Here is a 19,341-nt window from a genome sequence, read left to right as displayed (position 1 = left end):
CAGTGCCGGTGCATACCAGCCCAGGGCATTCTTACTGTCTCCTTTGTTCTGGTGCCAGTTCCCGCCCTTGAGCAACAGCAGAGAAGAACTAACGAAAGACAGTCACGCCATGGGTATTCAAGAGGGTGGCACTAGCTCATAAAACCAGAACGTGTAGACTCAGCAGCTCAAAAGTACTGAAAGAGAAAGGGCTGGGGTTTGCTGAAAGACCCAAGCACTGGACCGGCAAGCCAAGAGAGGAAGAGCAACCCAAACCGGGACCTTTCCCTCCTTTTCATGTATCTGTGATTATTAAAAAAAAACAAACACAACACGTATATAACCTGCGCATTGTGTATGGTGTGACTATCTCTTACACTTAAAAATACACATTTTCCTTTATACACGTGTTCCTATACACCTTTAATTTGTAATACAAAGATACTGCAAAATCATAAAATAGCTTGATACATGGAATAATTTGGGCAGGAAATTCTGAAATTAAGAAGAGGGGCTGGAGAAAAAAAAATCAGTCGTGAGGTAGGAAACAAGCAGGGGCTACAGAAGAATTGAGGAAAGAAACCCGATATGTTAAGTAAAAGCATGTATCAATCTGATGTTTCCTAATGCTTCATGTTATTTGTCTAACCTACAGTGGAAGGGTTTAAAAGATAAAGTGAGAGCTTTTAATAGGAAGAATTTAAGTGCCTGTTTTAATTTTCAGGGAAAACAAGAACTCCTTAAATAACAAAAAAATTCTGTGAGATGTTTAACTTTGCAAAGATAAATTATCTGCCTTTGCCTCTAGAAGCAGGGTGGTTGTGGATGGGGTGGCTGTATTTTTACAGTGTGTTTTGTATTTCCAAGACTCCCCTAAGAATAGGATAATGACTTTCCATATATTTTGTATTTAATTTACTATTCGTGGGCATAATTGATGTGTCAAAATGACTACAGTATCTTAATTTTCTTCTGGTTTTCTTTTTATAAAAGTGATCTTTCCAAATAATGAGCAAGGTTTTTTACAGGCTTAGTGTAAAAAAGTTCTTTCTGCCTCCATGGGCTGATTCCATCAAATTCTTCCTTTTTCCTCTTTCCTCTTCTTATGGAGGAAGACTGAACCTTTAAAACTATTCATAGGACGGTGTTTTAAAATGTGATAAATAAGAAAATAATTAAGGGAATTGTTTTAACACTCCAGTTATAAGAATTTTTAAAACTAAATTTTGAACTGCCTCTTATGATTTAAAAAGTGACCTATTTCAAATCCTTATCATACCTACAAAAAATACAATCATCTTCAAAGAAAATTTCAATTCCGTTCTGGACACGAACAGGTCTATTTGGATCTTATAGCAGCTGCTATTGTGATCATAAGAACAATACTTGATATGATGTATCTGTCTTACTCGTGAGACCATCGGAGTATAAGAATTTTCCACCCTTAGTAAGTTCCAGTTTGAGGAGGTGGTGAAGGGGTATTCAGGAGCTTTCTGAGGAGGCCCAGAAGGGAGGCAAGATGGGTGGCTGCTCAAGCCTGCTTGGTTAGGGAGTGCCACTTCCTCTGGGCCCCTTCCTACCTCCCCCCTCCCTGTTAGTCTTGCTAATGAATCCGGCCTGGCCGTGAAATCATCCAGTGGTGTGATGGGCTTCTGGCCTTTGCAGAGGAAAAACTCTGGGTTAATTCAAGTACAGCGTGTTCTCTTTGTTTTGCAGCTGGTGTAGCAAGGGAGTCTAGGGCAAGTGGATTGAATCAAAAAGGAAAATGAAGGCATTCACTGTCTGTTTCATCGAGGATGGCTCATTTAAAGTAAACACCATTTAAATAGTCTCCAAATGGCCCATTCTATATGAAGTCATACAGGATGCCCCCTTTGGGCTGTCATTCTCCTTTAAATGGATCGCTTTGTGTGCACTGCGTTTTAATGCCATTCAACCTTAAACCCCCATATGTGGGCCTCATCAGGCCACAGGCTTTGGTGCACATGTGGCAGCCATACCTTCAACATTCTTTGTCTCTGTCTCCAGACAGTCAGCCCAAGCAACAGGGGGAGGTAGTTGTAAAGACAACAGCAGTTAACATTTCTTCAACACTTATTATGTGCCAATTACTATGTCGAGTGATTTCTATATATATTATCTAATTTAATCCTCACATAATGCTATGAGGCAGATACTATGATTATTCCCTTGTTATAGATGAGGAAACTGATGCATAGAGAGATTAAGCAATGTGCCCAAACTGGTAAGTGTGGCTCAGGGAGTTGGACCCCAGCAGTCAGATTCCAGAGCTGGAACTCAATCAATGGACATATTCAGAAGAAATAAGCTCTCATCAATTCCCTTTGCAAGGTAGGCTTATCCCAAACAATAGATAATCCAGAAATTATTTCTCTTTGTCTTTGGAATGCATGCTCTGCTTTCTGGGGCAGTATTTCCACCTAGTTACTTGCATTTTTTGCCGTTGGGTTCGAAGATGAGATCAGGTATTCCTTGAGCAGCTAGCTCCCTGTGGCAGTGGGCAGTCTTCATACAAGATTGGGCTCAGTGGAATAATCCATTAACAGACAACCCCAATGAGACTTTTCTACCAGACATGCCCTCATAGTAAGAAACTAGTAAAAACCTCCCCCAGAGAACTGAAAGCGTTCAGTTGTCACAGCAGTTGCTCCAACATTCACCCAGGGTTGGGCAAGAAGCCCAGGGCTGGACAGCTTTGGGGAGCCTCTGTGAAGGGTCCAACAAGGGTCTTTGGGAAACGCATTTCTAGCCAGTTTTTATTTGGCCCAGCGCATTGATCCGCCCCTGTTTAACCATCACTTGGTAGCCTAGAGAAACTTTTTTGCTGTTAAGGCTCGAAATATGAAACAGTTTATTCTAAATGACATCCACTAAGTAAAGGAACTTTAAGAATCTTAAAAAATGAAAAATCCTGAGGATCATATAGAAGAAAATCATCTTGAACATTTAAGATATGGGTTTGAGTGATATTTTTTTTTTTTTTGAGTGATATTTTCAATACATCCCGCCCCTGCCCCCCAAATCCTTTCTTTCCATTGTTTAACTTCAGAGAAGACTACAAGGGAGCAGTGGCAGTTTGGATATATTTTTGCTGGGCTTGACTGAGGTTCTGCTATCACTTTTGCTATCTCACTCCCAAACTTCAGGTCGGTTAAGGTTTCTGCCCGAAAAAAATAAAATAAAATAAAACAAACACATTGATCTCTCCCTCTTCCCTGCCACATCTCTTTATCGCTTCCAGTGCCCTCCCCACATCACCTCTAGGATACAGACATTCCAGTAAAGGCCCTGGGACAGGATGTGATTGGGCCCTCTCTGTGACCTTGCATAGCATCTAGCAGAAACCACTTATTCCATTAGCACTGTTCTCTCTGGAAAGCAGTTCTAGTTCTTGCTGTTTCCAGAAGCCTCCTCTTGCCCATGTGCCAGTTGTATGGTACAAGAACCAAAGAGACAGTAAACATCAGATCAAAACTTCAATGCAGAGTGTAGGGAGAAAGCCTGTTGTGTACACGGTTTCCTCTCTTTTCCCTCTCAGCTTTACTGAGATATAATTGACATATAACATTGCTTACGGTGTACAACGTCATGATTTGATATCTGTATATACCGCAAAATGATTACCACAATAATGTTAGTTAACACATCCATCACCCCATGTAATTACATTTTTTTTGTTTTAAGAACTTTTAAGATCCACTCTCTGATCAACTTTCACATATACAATACAGGATTGTTAACTGTAGTCACCTTGCTGTACATTACACCCTGTGAACTTATTTATCTTGTAACTGGAAGTTTGTTTCCTTTGACCACCTTCACCCATTTCTCTGCCACCTCCCCTGCCCCCCAACCCCTGGCAGCCACCAATTTATAATCTGTCTCTGTGAGTTTGATGATTTTTTTAGATTCCACAAATATGTGAGGTCATTCAGTATTTGTCTTTCTCTGTCTGATGTGTTTTACTTAGGATAATGCCTCCAAGGTCCACCCATGTTGTCAAAATGGCGGGATTTCCTTCTTTTTTTATGGCAAGTAGTATTCCGTTGTGCACGTATACTTCACTTTCTTTATCCATTCATGTGTCGATGGACACTTAGGTTGTTTCCATGCCTTGGCCTTTGTAAAGAACATTGCAATGAACATAGGAGTGTAGAAATCTCTTTGAGATAGTGATTTCATTTTCTTCAGGCACAAACCCAGAAGAAGAAGTGCTGGATCGTATGTTAGTTTTATTTTTAATTTTTTTGAGGAACCTCTATACTCTTTTCCACAGGGCTGCACCAATTTACACTCCCAGTAACAGTGCACAACAGGCCCCTTTCCTTGTTCCACATTCTCACCAAAACTTGTTGTTTCTTGACTTTTTGATAGTAGCCATTCTGGCAGGTGGGAGGTGATCTCTCACTGTTGTTTCGATTTGCATTTCCCTGATGACTAGTGATGTTGAGCGTGGTTTCATGTACCTGTTGGTGATTTGAATATCTTTGGAAAAATGTCTATCCAGGTTCTTTACTCATTTTTAATCGTATTTTTTGCTGTTGATTTGTAGGAGTTCCTTATATGTTTTGGATATTAATTCCTTATCAGATAGGTGGTTTGCAAATCTGTAGGTTGCCCTTTGATTTTGTTGATGATTTTTGTGGGTTGTTTTATTTTTTTTTTCTGTGCAGAAGCTTTTTAGTTTGATGTAGTCCTGCTTGTCTAGTTTTGCTTTTGTTGCTTATGCTTTTCATGTCATATCCAAAGAGTCATTGCCAGTGCTTTATTCTTAGAAGGACTTTCTAATAGGTTAGTACCTCTTCCTTATCTCTAAATTGCCTCTTACTTCTGAGTTGTATGTTATCATTTCAGTATAACCTTAGGACCAAAAATATTGTTCTTTTTTCATTAGTTGACTGATTATTTTTATTTTTTTATACTAAAAAGGCACATATTCAAAGAGTGAAATAGTTCTATTGGGTTTATTATACTCCTCCCCAAAATACCTCTACTGTATTTCTTCTGTTTCAGAAGTAACCCCTTTCACATCTTTTAGCTGATTATCTGATATATATGTCCATGTTGTTCAGTAAGATGCAGGACTGTTCAGGGTTGATCTTCCCACTCTGGCAGGTGAGGATTTAGCTCTCTCCATGCCCTCGTAACACACATACCCCCTTCCCCAAATCCCATCGTCCTGATGTAATAAATTTCATAACCTTGATTAGATCAATGTTCTTCACATCATTATATCTATGTTCTTAGAAGCTGAGTCTTGTACAGCTTTGATTATGTTATTGTTTCTGTACAACATGTTAGTTTTTCATGGCGTTAATCATTGTTTTATTGTTTGTTTTTCCTATTTGCTTAGTATTTACCAACCCTAGAGGTGTTGAAAGTTGTTTCAATCTTCTAAGGTGCTCGAATACATCAAGTTGCCTATCAATTTCCTCCTGAAGCAGTCTTTCCCAGGGTCCTGGAATCTGCTGAAGAGCTGGGTTACCCTCTCTGCTGGGTGCATAGTTGGCGCCTGGGATCACCCTTCTCCATTAGTCTACAGATTCCCTGTGCTTCTCTCTTGTATTGGCTTGTCTGCCTTCCTCTTGGTTTACTATATCTTTGTGAAGCATATTTTACATACTTAAGTAGCTTCCAGAGAATAGGATACGTGGGAGGTGAATTTTTTGTGAAACTGCATGTCTGAAAATGTCCTTATTATATGTTGATTTTTTTTCCTTCTTTTTGGAAGCTTGTGGAATCTTGTCTTTGTCCCTAGGGTTCTAAATTTCAAAATGATGTATCTTGATGTGGATTGATTTGTATCTAGTGTCCTGGGTTATGTGCCCTTTCAATCTGGAAACTCATGGCCCCTTAAATTTGAGGAAATCTTCTCAAATTTTTTAACTGATGATTTTTTTTCCCTTTCTCTTTTCTCTGTTGTCTTTTTCTGGAGCTTCTATTACTTGGATATTGGGCCTGCGGAACTGGTTTCTATTTTTCCCTCTTTTTTTTTTTTTTTCCTTTCTTCTTTTGCTACTTTTTGGGAGATTTCCTCAGCTTTCCATTCCATCTCACACCTTTATTGAATTTTTCTTTTCTTCTATCGTGGTTTTAATTCTCTTTACTTTGGAATGCTCCTTTTTTATATTATACTCTTCTTATTTCAGCACTGCAATACTTAGCAGTGTATACTTAGTGGGTGTATGTTTGGTGTTCTTTGAAGTTTTCTTCTCCTCACAAGACCACTGACCTTCAAGTTGCTCGTTTTCATCTCTGTTTCACGTCAGAGGCTTTCTAGATGTCCTAGAGGTGCTTGATTTGTCTGTAGGCATTCAGGAGTAGGGACTAAAATACTGACCGGAAGCTCTGTGCCCACGTAGGGCTTCTCAGCTGTGAGCTAGCTTCACCATAGGCTGATCATAGGACACCTCCAACTTAAGTCTCCTTAGTTGCCTTCTCTTGGGCTGTTCAGCTTTTTCATTCCTCTGCCTGGAGGGTAAAAGACTGATTGCCTGCACTCTGGGAACCAAATGAGAAGCTGGCTGGCTGGTCTCAGCATCTGATATGCATATGTTCATCTAATCCCATTCATTTGCCTTCAACTGTGCCGGTTTCCTCCCTTCTTCCCCACCCCCACCCACAGCCCCCCCCAGTCTAGAGGCCTTCTCTCTTACTCTCTATAGAAAACAAATCTCCAGTTATTTGCTGGGGTGTTGTGGGGGGCAGTGTGGGGGGGAACTAGCACAGGTGTGTGGAGTAGGGGAGTCCATCTGGGGATCTAAGCCCTTCTTAGATGGTCATTCAGCCAGGCCTGCTTAGTTTTGTGCTTCTTCCACCCCCAGCTTTCTGGGGTTTCTAGAGGATAAAATGAGGTGGCTCTTGTCTTTCTCCGTTGCCAACTCAGGATTCAGATCGGCTGCGTCATTAGCCCTGCCTCCATCCGCATGGTAGCTTCCAGTATTTTGCAGCTCCTGTCTCCTATTTTATTCTCCCTGTTCTTCTTGGTGTATGGATTTTTTTTTTTTAAATCCTTTTACGGGGTGCCTGTCTGGCTCAGTCATTGGAGTGTGCAACTATTGATCTTGACATTGTGAGTTCGAGCCCCATGTTGGGTGTAGAGATTACTTAAAAATTTTTAAAATCTTAAAAAAAAAATCCTTTTACTGTCCTTTAATTGGGCTTTGGGAGGAAGCAAAAGTAGCTTCATGTGTTCAGTCTTCCATTTTTACCTGAAAGCCTCACCATTGCTATTTATCAAATGCCCAGTGTCTGAAGTTTTTAAAAGGAAAATTCAGTGGCCCACGGTAAACACTGCAAAGTGTACATCACAGAAAGCATGACCAGACCACAGCCCTTTGATTAAGAGAATTTTGTTAGTCAAGATTTTTCTTTTAAACTGAGGCTGTTCCAAAGATTTAGTTCCTCACCCACAACTCCTTTCCTCTTCTTTCATCTCCAGCCTTCCCTCAACCTCTCATCGTGTTCAGTCCAAACTGAAGGTCTTCATGGAGCAACCATGGGGCGGCATCAGGTTGCAGGGAATGAGGTAGTTAAGGGAAGGTAGAAAAACGAGGGAGGTGGGCTCGGTGCAGCGTGTCCTGCTGAGTCCATGTCATGCTTTTATTAGGTCTGCTGTGACTGTCTCTACCCTCTTCTTACTGGCTGGGGATCAGAGCAGCTGTTCTCTTTAAAGCTGTGGCTTTCTTTCAAGCTGAGTAGAAGCTACACATATCACCAGATTGGCTCCAACATCACTGGATTTGGTTGTCTCTTTAAAGAGGAGTGTGCCTTCAGCTTCTTAGAGTGGCCGTTCTGACTCCAGAAGCAGGATGAACTTACAAACAGGTTTGGGAGCATGGCTGCCTCTGTGATGGGTTTCCAGTAGTTCTGAGTGTGCCCTTCTATATTCTTTCATCAAATATCTCCTCCAGTGACTTCCAAACTTCATGTCCTATCATACTTATTCAAACTTGATATCATAGTTCTTCTTTATGTTTAAACCTTTGTTTTCTATTTAAATTTTTTTCTTAAGATTTTATTTTATTTTGGGGTGCCTGGGTGACTCAGTCGGTTAAGCATCTGACTTTGGCTTAGGTCATGAATCTCACGGTTCATGGTTTGAACTCTCTCAAAAATAAACAAACATAAAAAAAAAAGATTTTATTATTATTTTTTTAATGTTTATTTATTTCTGAGACAGAGACAGAGCACGAGCAGGGGAGGGACAGAGAGAGAGGGAGACACAGAATCAGAAGCAGGCTCCAGGCTCTGAGCTGTCAGCACAGAGCCCGACACGTGGCTCGAACTCACAAACCGTGAGATCGTGACCTGAGCCGAAGTCGGTCGCTCAACTGACTGAGCCACCCAGGTGCCCCAGGATTTTATGTTAAGTATATTTTGAGAGAGAACGGGCGCGTGCAAGTGGGAGGAGGGGCAGAGAGAGAGAGAGAGAGAGAGAGAGAGCTCTGCTGTTAGCACAGAGCCCGATGCAGGGCTTTATCCCACAAGCCATGAGATCATGATACAAGCCAAAATCAAGAGTTGGACATTTAACTGACTGAGCCACCCAGCTGGTCCAGATTTTATTTTTAAGTAATCTTTACACCCAACGTGGGGCTTTAACTTACAACCCCAAGATCAAGAGTTCTGTGCTCCACTGACTGAGTCAACCAGGTGCCCCTAAAATTTTGTTTCTTTGGATCTGAGTTGGTAGTTTCAGGGGATAATAAATAATGACCCCTCTAGCTTTTGGAGTTTCAAATGAGTTGAGAGACAGAGAAGACAAGCATAGGGAGATCGAAATCTAACCTTTATTATTGATTTTTACAGGTAAAAAAAACACTTTGAAAAATGTCATGTTAGGTCTGCTGGCCAATGTGGGCATGTTAACTATTTGACTCTGAATTTGACATCTTATCCACTCACTGATCATATTGGACAATCACAGGCCACTCCATGAGTGTATGGCCCTCTAAAACTTTTAACAAGAATGACAAAGGGGCGCCTGGGTGGCTCAATTGGTTAAGTGTCCGACTTTGGCTCAGATCATGATCTCACAGTCTGTGAGTTCGAGCCCCATGTCGGGCTCTGTGCTGACAGCTCAGAGCCTGGAGCCCGTTTCAGATTCTGTGTCTCCCTCTCTCTCTGCCCCTCCCTGTTCATGCTCTGTCTCTCTCTGTCTCAAAAATAAATAAACGTTAAAAAAAATACATTTACTTTAAAAAAAGAATGACAAGAATAGCTCCTGCAAAAGAATTAGTATGGGGCTGAAAGAAAGGCTAGGGCTAGTTGAGTAATGGAAGTTCCCTACATGGAACATGAGGAAAGGAGAAGTGTGTTCCATAACAAGAGGTGATATGAATTCTCCTTAAGCACATCATCAATTTATAGCAGATGCTCAGGAAAAAAAAAAAATACTGTATTAGATCAGGTTGTAGGGTGCATTCAGATATCAGAAACAGTGAAAGCATTTTCCCATCGTAGAAGTAAGAAGTATAGTGTTATAAACTATCAGTCATTTGTTTTTTTTGTAAACACCTTCACTATGTTTTGGCCTAAGTGGAACACACACCCTTGGCTGGGGTGGGGAGCCTCAGCTGAAATTCCAGGCCTGTTACAAACTAGCTGGGAGTCCTTGGCTCCCCTGAAACTCTCTAGGCCTGGTTTTCATCTGCTCCTTAAGGAATGGGGGAGGAGCCCAATACCTGTACAGATAAAAAGGATAAGGGATAAACCTAAGCTTCCACAGCTAATTAGTTTCAGAGTTGGGACTAAAACCCAGGTATCTTCCTTCCCTGGTCTCTCCATTCTCTACCATATCCATTTTAGATGGACTTAAATTGAATTTAGACAAAATAGTTTAGCAGCACAGTAGTGATCATTCATGTGTTAGTTTCTTCATCTATGTATTCAGCAAAGCATCTTTTTTTATGCCAAACACTGCTCTAGGCAATATGTATGAACAAAAGATGTTCTTGTTTCTATAGCAGCATACAGCCTGTGCCCTTTATGTGTTTGTAGCCCTTACGTGACCATCTCAAGTGCCACCCTTTATTTATAGCCTCACTTGAAGTGCTTCAAACTGATCCCTGGTCTTTAAGGAGATACAAACTTCCTTAGCTGCCCTGAAACCGTCATCCCTCTAGGCTCTGCCTGAGAACTGCAGTGATGCCCCTTCAGTAGATATGACCCATCTCCAGGAGTAGCTCATGTCATCTTATCACACAAATTCTTTAAGTGCCTAAAGCGAAAAGGTACAGAGTGACGTCCAGAACCATTCATTGGCCTCATTATGGATTTTCTCCTTCTGTTTATAGGGTGCTCAAGCTGGCATTACTATGTAACCATGCCAATGCCGGCCTCCACCTTCACAATCGCAGTGGGATCCTGGACAGAAATGAAGCCAGAGACCTGCTCATCCAATGATCTGGCAGCAGAGAGATCTCTGTCACCTTCCGAGGCTGACTTCAGGTTCGTATTTGGGAACTTGCTGAAAAACAAACACTTAAGGGAGCAGTATGATGCATTTATTCCAAGCACTGGGAATGTGAGTCATCCCTGCTGAGAAACTAAACCAAAATATGATTAATCAAAGCAGGAAAACCCTACTGGGAGGGAAAGGGAGTTGAGAGGCAGAAATGTGGGCATATTGTTTATGCAGAAAGAAAGAAAAGAAAAGAAGTATATATGAAATCCTCTGTGAAGTCAGGTGAAATATTTTTATGTGTTTGGTTAAGTCAACAGAATCCTCAGATTCAATGCCTTCCCTCCTTCTACACTTTTTAATTTTGGTTTTCAATGCCAATTTGGTCAAAAACACAATAAAGAGGAGTTGCTTGTCTGCTGGATTACTTCGTAGGCCACTCTACTGTTTTCGTTCCAAGGACTGCTGTTAGCAGTGCGTTTGTAGGGGTGGCCCTCCATCAGTGGGGCTTGTCAGTCTGCTTTGGAGCACAGGACACAAGGTAGCTTGTCACAAGGTCATGGTTACAAGTAACCTCCTGGGTTAGGACTCCATTAACTTGAGTAGTGATTCCTTCTTTTTCAAAGTGGACCAGAGAAAATCAGTTTAAAGTGTTTAAAAATCAGCATAGGCCATTGGATATTCACTTGCAGCTTCCCCAGACCTTCAACTGTTTCTAGCTTTGAGAACCAAAAGGGAGGAAGGGAATGGACGTAGGAGGTACGAAGTGTCCAAATTGTGCATTATTGCATCATGCTTCATTCCTGGGACTTGTACACCCAGCTTAGTTTAACCACTTTTCCTGTTTATACACAGTCACTATGTCCAGTACCTTCTGGTAGAGAAAGCCCAGGTTGGTAAACCAACCAAGACACGCTTTTAGTGCAAATTCCCTTGTGTTGGTTGTGTTTTGCCATGTTGTTTTCACTCTTACTGCAGTGGTTGCAGTGGTGGTTGGTACTGTTAGGACATAAAGCCATTGAGCCCTCTCCTATGACAATCATGTCTTACCACTTGCATTTTGCTTTTTGGAGGAATAGAAGGGATTTCCACTTCCTGCTTAGTAACTTGCCTATTTTGGACTAGTCTTCCCTGAGCTATACACAGTATCCTAGATTGCTTATTGGATTTTACTTATGCACTCTTGGGAAGAGGAGAGTTGTGGATAGAAGTGACACATATTACTTTCACGTGGGAATACTTACTTGCACGTGAGACCCTTTCCTGCCACTGAGCTCAGAGTAGGCCAATGTGGCCCACTCTGTTTTGGGTGGCAAAATTTCTGCATAGGGAGGACAGGTGCTCTAGAGAGTTAATGCGATCCTCAGTGGACTTGTTAGGAGCAAGAAATAAACTTTTTTCTGTTGTTAAGCTACTGAAACACTGAGGATGTTTGTTATTGCAACATACCCTAGCCTATCCCAAAATGATAGAGAAGTCATTGGATGCTTGAAATCAGGAAAAGTCTTGACTTAAATGTCATCTTGATTAGTCCTGAGGATAAGCCTATAAGATAGATAGGCTTTATTATCTCCATTTTATAGATAAAGGTATTGAGGTTTTAGACAGCAATATGTCCGTGTTCATATCTCTACTGAGTTACAACACCTGGATTCCCATCTGGGCTTGATCCCCTATAGAAGTGATTCAGAATCTTTCCTGGGGAGTTTTAAAAACTGTGTATAATGTCCATGCCTTACTTGGAGTCTGATCCACCTTCCCACCTGGAGAGTCACTGCCATGTCTGAGTCACTCTTATTGATTGGAATGAGTCGCCTTAGAACGGAAGACAGAAATTGAGAATTCTGCCTTTGAGCATGAGGGTGCTGTCCCTACTGGTTGGGTAGGTTTCCTGGGGCAAAGCTGTACTGTGCTTCTCTGTAGAATAAAGACTTTGCTTGGGGTTGTCAAATTCTTCATGATGAAGAAGCACTGTGCTCTTCACCTACAGCCTCAGGGCTGCTTGACTGTTAGAGGAGGTGTGCAGTTGAAAACCGTGCCCTGTAGTGCAAGGCAAAGAAAGACATTTGTTATTTTTTCCTTCTAGCCATATTCCCAGGGATACGAGGTTGGGGAGTGGGCAGGACCACTTCTTATGTGCTCTTTCTACTGCCCATAGCAGCGGAGATGGCTTTTCACTTTATGCCCGTAATTGTGAAGGAGGAAGCCATGGCCATTTCCATTGGGCATTCTGGGAAGAGATGGCATCTGAAATTCCCGTTGGGGTTCAGGGGAAGGGGATGTTGTCCTTTAGAGTTTATAGCCAGCTGAGACACCATAGAAGAAGAGCACAGTAAAGGTTTTGTTACTGACAGAAGCTGGACTTGGGAATACTCAGGTATACAGTCACAGTGGGCTTTCTAATACTCCATTTCCAAACTAGACAAACTTACCCGTCCAGTTACCTGCCTACCTGGACTGCTTCTGGCCTCCACAACACAGATACACGCAGCCTGCCTCTTGGCCAAAAAGTACACCGTCTGTGGGCAAGCAGATAGGAAAAGAGGCAGCCCAGAGTGGCCAAGCCAATCAGAGCAGCTGGAGAGAGGTCAGAGGTGCCACTCCAGGGGAGCATGTCCTTGTGTGGAGAGGCCTGAGGAACGGAGTCCTTCCCACACTCCCTTCCATGTCTGACATGCTATGACTAAGTTTTCCCTTCATTTATCACTGTGCTTGTCTATCAAAAATGTACTGCTGATAAAATAATAGCTTGCATTTGCTTAATCCTTCCCTGGCTGCGTGCTTCATGTGTGCTGTCTTTAGTCATCAGAGGGTAGCTTTGTGTTTTTATCCATTAAATCTCTGGCTCCATGCTACGTTTGCCAACAAAGGTACTCTGAAGTGCCAACTGCAACAGTGTTTTCGGTTATGTTCACATCTGGTCCCCTTGCTTTCCCCACCCCCCTCTTCTACTTCAAACCTTCCCAAGACCACCAGTTCAATGCACGTAAATGTAACTTTTATAGGGGCCTTATATACCACAGGCTTTCATTTACCTAAAGTGTTCATCTGGGTCCCAGAAATTTGGCCAAAGTATTGGTCACTGAACTTTTGATCACTGTTCATGTGGGCTAAATTATAGGAAGAACATTCCCTCTTCCAACTCAATTCCACACGTGCTCCAGCCCACTCTGGGTGAGCATTTTCGTAAATACGTTAATTAGAAGGCACTTAGGTAAACCATTGAAAGTTTTATTAATTTTCTTCGGCTGCAATATAACCTTCTCTGGCCACAGAGGAATCTTTTTATTATGTTTAACCTCTGGAGGCCTTTGTTAAAGCATTGTCTTCGCTTTGGGCCCATACAGTTTAAGCATGACACGGAAACTTGGATAAAGTCCAGAGAAACTCAGGAAAAATGATTAAAAGCGTGGAAAATAGGCACCACAAAGAAAAGGCATTGAGGTTGCTCATCCTAAAGAAGGGAAAGCTTGGGTGGGGGGCAGGGGGGAAGCAGTTTTCTTTAGAGTTGTGGGTCTGTGGAAAGTTGCCTTGTGAACCTAGCAGAGTGAGGCCTTATTTCTGTGTCTTTGGAAGGCTAGGAAAGAACGAATGATATATAAATCATAGGGGAAAATGCCAATTTCCAGTACACGCTTTGCTGTAGAGAAGCCTTTCCAAATCTTCTTGGCTTGGTTTGATTTCTCCAGCTCTAGCTCCCTGGTATATTTCAGCTTTCTGGCTTTTATTGTACATCCTGCATTTTGCTTTGCGTTATACGAGAATTCCCCTAGGAAATGCATCCAGCTTTCAGATACGACTGCATCACTGCGTATGTATTGTCATCATTGCCAACAGCTCACTGGTGGCTGGTGGTGGCATTTTGAACACTTGTGATCTTTACGGTATGCAAGCATCTACTCTGCTTGCTAAAATATGTTAATAAATTGTCCAAACATCTTAGAGTGTCATTGTATGTACCAGAATTTTAAATTTTTTCTTCCATTAAAACTGTAAACTCTTCAAAGGTAGGGTCAGAAATTTATTCCTATGTGTATACGTGGCACACCTTTGGGGTGCCTCGAGTAGAGCAAGAATGCAGGAAATCATTACTAAATGATTGAGTTGAACTGTCAAAAAAGGACCTGCATCCCTAAGGGAAATTTTGGTGATTCCTTTTGAGCCTATGACAGGGAAATGTCTTTGTCAACTAGTTTCCATACATCTCATTCTGGAAACAAGAGGAGGACCAGAGGAGAACCTCTGTAGGCAATGTCCAATCTTGTGATTCTGAATAAAACCTGGTCACTCTTCTTCCTTGGAAAGACCTCATGTGAAATGATTTCAGCCCAGGAATCGCAGGAGAGGGAACCAGTGGTCTGGTTCCCATCATTTATCAACCTAACATTTATTTCACCAGTTCTTCCCACTCTTGGCAATATTAATGGGCAATATCGACAAGGAGGAACAGGAAACCAGAGAACCACAGAGCAGCTGAGCTCAGCTTCTAGAAAAATCTAGGATCCAAATTTACTCAAGAAGATTAACGGAGTATGTGGGGAAGGAAGGTCGGGAGGGAGGAGCTTGTGATGACTCACGATGTGATGAAAAGAACAGTTCTTATTCCTCAGGAATGCTGTGTGGATTAATTGGGATAATGCACATGAAGTGTTCAGAACAGTTCTTGGCACACAGTGAATGTTCAATAGCAGTTGTGGTAGGAGTTATTGTTTACTATTCTTAATTCTCATCAGTATGGATTATTTATAAATAACAATCAAGCATTATTATTAATCTTTAACTATTAAAATGTTTACCCTGATTATGAGCCTGGGCACAGGGAATAGCTATTTACAAATGCTTGACTTGTTGATGATACTAAGAGTGGGTTGGAGCAGGCACAGCTATAGAAATGAACGGTCGAAGGTGAGTGTGAGAAGAAGCATCTTTGAGTTCATACTGCTTTCACAGAGGACTATTCATGACTTCGTAAACGTACAATATGAAGAGGGGCGAGGGCCTCATGTGGAGAGTTGTCAGAGAATCACAGTACCAGAAGAAACCTTGGAAGCCATGTTTTTTGTTTGTTTTTAACGAAAGTATAATTAACATAAAACAAAGTGCACAGATTTTAAGTCTGAGTTTTTGCCAATTGTTTACACCCTAAACTAATAGAGGACGTTCCAGCATCCAGTAGTTCCCTCACCTCCTTTCCGGTCAGTTCCTCCCCTCCCCCTGCAGCCATTTTCGTGAGACCACATTAGAGACGAGAAAGGGGCCCTGGGCACTGAGTTGCTTGCCTCACATCACAGTTAGCCCGTGTGAGAACAGCCACTGAAGCCCAGCTTTCCTGATCCCAACGTTGGAACTTATGTGTGGCCTTCCCTGATGCCACGTACATTTTTATTGGGAGAGCCTTAATAGTCTCATTTATCTATAGGTTGATTACCTTAAAGTCCTGCATTTTCTCCCAGGCTTTGATTATTAAAAAATGGTGCTAATACACACAACTGGAATAACCTTCATTCCCCCTGGCTAGTGCCGTTCATGTCCAGAGAGAATTTAACTCACCTTTTCTCTTCAACAAGTTGACTTTTTTTGATACCTCAAATTATTTTCTGATCTTTCTTGGCTGCAGGAAATAGTCTGGCCCCGTGGTATGTGTCTAGATAGGCCAGTGGAATGCCTCGTTGCGAAATTGTGCTTTGACACATAGAATTTAAACTTATGCCCCACATTTGTACTGAAGATGCCTCCACACCTCCAGTTTCTCTATTATTTAATGTGCTCTGAAAGTTTTCCAGGAAGTGTAAGCTTTAATTATTATAGCCTGTTATGTCCCTATGTAAATATCTTAGGTGGTTAACTCAATAAATGGCTTTCTTTTTTATTTTATTTATTTATTTATTTAGAGAGACAGAGAGCACGTGAGCAGGGGAAGGGGGTTGGAGAAAGAGAAAGAATCTTAAGCAGGCTCCATGCTCAGCGTGGAGCCCGGTGTGGGACTTGATCCTACTACCCTGGGATCATGATTTGAACTGAAATCAATAGACACTCAACCAACTGAGCCACCCAGGCACCCCTTAATAAATAGACTTCTTTACTTAATGAGACCTTTGAATGTATACACCAGTACAGTACTTGTCATTAGGTGGACATTTGAAGCCTTTTCAGGTAAATGTTTACCAACAGGCACCTTTAGTCACTTTCTCCATAAAGCAAGGTTATCAACCCAGGGGCTTTGGCTAGCATTCAATGTCAATAATTATATTCTCCCTGTTGCCTTATCCTGGCAGAAGTGTTTATGGGTCTCCACCCATTTTTCTTACCCTCAACAGCGGTGAAATGTCACTGGTGCTGGAAGCTGTGTTCTATGCACCAAGCTGTGGGAGGGCAAGGCTCATCTCCATAGCTGTGTGGATCTCCTTGGGCAGTGCTGGCCTTGGATAAGTGAAAGCCACTTCAGAAACTTGGAGAGGAATTATTGTTGTGGCCTGCCCCTATTGGGACATGCCAGCATTTTAAGGTTTTTCATTATTCACTGTGAATCCAACAAGCACCCATAGGTAAAATTATAATTTGTAAATTAAAATTAGAGGGGTTTTCCATTGTGTTTGAATAAAGGACGTACTAACAGGCAAAAAAATAGAGTTCCCTTTGATGTGGGTTTCTTTGGGTAGATGAGTTCTCTCGAGGCCTGTGAGTCAAGTTCTAGGAATTCTTTTTCAGCTCCACCTTTGACAGAATAACTGGCAGCGATCAGATGGTACAGGCTGAGCTCTGATCTGTTTCCTTAAAAGGTTGATTCTGTTCAATTTGTATCAAAAGTGGATTGGGGAAAATAAAAAAGTGTCTCTGTGTTCCATAAGAGCACAACTTCTGATGGCTTTTAACATGAGCATCTGGATTACTTTTTTAGTAAAATGGACTGGGTTCTTTTGAAAAGTCGAAACCTGTCCTGTCATTTGGTTCATTTTTTGTTCTAGGAAATTCTAGAATGGGATCTTTAATTTGGCTTTGCACCATCCTTGCCTTTCTAAGTTATGAACTGTTTCTGATTTGGAGATTTTTTTCCATGGTGCTACTTGAAAAGCACATTTCTGAGGGGCAGAAATTTTGCTTTTTATTTTCGGGAGGGGGTTGTTTTGTTGTTTTGAGGCTTGGGAGGTTTTCCTTGTTTACTCTAAAATAAGTAGGAAAATCTACTTTCACTTAGTTTAGATTGAAGCTACTTGGTCAATTCAGCACATCAATAAGTATTTTGACTTATAGTTTTTCACTGCTGCAGAGAAACAGACAAGCCAAGAATTCCATTGAACTGTCTTGATCGTGAGCCCATCTGAACTGCCGTCTCTTAGAAGTTGTGCATGTCTGTGAGAGTTCCCCACCTCCATGGCAAGAATAAACCCGATTTACCATAAAGTGCATCTATTTATTTCGTGTTGTTCCCAGGTATGTTGGCATTTGTGGTCACATGGAATACCCCTGCCGCTTCCAGAATCCTTCTGCCACCACCCAGGAAATTATTCCTCATCGGGTCTTTGCCCCAGTGTGCCTCAAGGGTGCCTGCCAAGAGACCCTTCTGCAACTGGTCCCTCCTTGCCTCTCAGCAGCACACCGTGTCCTGGGAACACACCCGTTCTCCAGGCTGGACATACTCATCGTCCCCGGCAATTTTCCGAGTCTGGGGATGGCCAGGTACGTTGTTCTATTGTGGCACTTGGATAACATGCTTTGGACATCCTTTGACTATTTCTTGCTTTCCCTGGGCTCTGTCAGGGCTCCGTTAGGATGGAAGGGCCACAGTTGCTCATGCTTGGACATCTCATTGCTGCCTCGAGGGACAGTTTGTGTGTAGCCTCCACCATGCGGGAGCCTTTGGGTGTCGTGGGCTCAATCAGCTGCTCTGAAAATAACAAGCTCACATTGTCGCTTGGATTGAAAACACATTGTGCCCCCAGAGTGATGTATGTTGGATCGTGGCTGATGAGTGACTGGTTAGCTTGTGGTGAGAGCATAATGCTAATGGGCCCAAGGTCACAACTCTGGGCAGAGGAACACAACTTAGTTCCTGGGCCACAGGCTGCTCGCCTAATCCTGACCAGCTGTCTCATCCATTCTTGCCATTGGTCATAAGGGCAACGACTTGAGAGCCCCTGTGTCAGAGAGACTGTGGATGGATCAGTGTAAATCCATCACCACTGCTGGAAAAACAGCTCAAAGCAGATGGCTTACCGGGGGGTGGGGCAGTGGGGGGGGGGGGTCACTTGTCTTGCTAATATTTTTTAATGTAATAAATGCATTATTCTTACTGTTTTCTCACTTTAGTTCTCGTGGATAATCCAGGCCTGCAAGGTGAACCTTTCCCTATATATTATTGACACCTAAAACCCATTCGTTAATGCTATTGTTCCTTCAATAATAGGTACCTGTGTTCCACTCAGCATTTTACTTGTTACATACTCAGGATTTCACTTGGTTATATTTCTATGTGAAAATCTTAATCATTAACAGTGAATATGCTTGACTGAAGATAGGAAAAATAAGCTCATCAAAACATGTGACTTTAAGTTTTTCCCTATTAGTCAAGGAAATTCCTGCTGCCAATTAATTTCCATGCTTTTGAACAGCTGTCATTTGTGGTGTTTTCCCTGAAAACTGCATACATTCTTAGTAAGACCCATGAGTAGAAAAGAACTGACCAGAACATTTGCTTTTGATCTTTACTACATACGTATACTTTTTAAAGCTGGCTGGCTAGTCTTAATCCTTGAGGAGGTCTGAGAAAGTCATTTTGGCTGATTTTTATCCTGTATTTATGAAGATAATGAGAACGTAGAAACTAGGATAATTATATATATTTGGTTATGTGCATCAATATTGTTTTGGATGTCTATATATAGAATTTGTCTTAACAAGGGGGATTCTTTGGTCCCTTTGAAGAGTCTGCTGGACTT

General features: G+C 41.9%; 1 protein-coding gene across 16 annotated transcripts in view; it reads left to right on the top strand.

The window, feature by feature from the left end:
- Positions 1–19,341, top strand: part of AOPEP (aminopeptidase O (putative)) — a 345,091-nt gene that overhangs the window by 62,313 nt on the left and 263,437 nt on the right. For all 16 annotated transcript variants that reach the window (XR_009251735.1, XR_009251737.1, XR_009251738.1 and 13 more), the window contains exons 4-5: positions 10,299–10,452; positions 17,837–18,082. Coding sequence is in view for 12 of the 16 variants with exons in the window: in XM_058695511.1 (XP_058551494.1) it covers positions 10,299–10,452; positions 17,837–18,082 (400 nt within the window). In the remaining 4 variants the exon portion in view is untranslated. The remainder of the gene's footprint in view (positions 1–10,298; positions 10,453–17,836; positions 18,083–19,341) is intronic.

The sequence above is a fragment of the Neofelis nebulosa genome, chromosome 12 (genome assembly GCF_028018385.1).
Source record: "Neofelis nebulosa isolate mNeoNeb1 chromosome 12, mNeoNeb1.pri, whole genome shotgun sequence".
NCBI lineage: Eukaryota > Metazoa > Chordata > Mammalia > Carnivora > Felidae > Neofelis > Neofelis nebulosa.
This window is presented reverse-complemented; position numbering and strand designations above follow the sequence as displayed.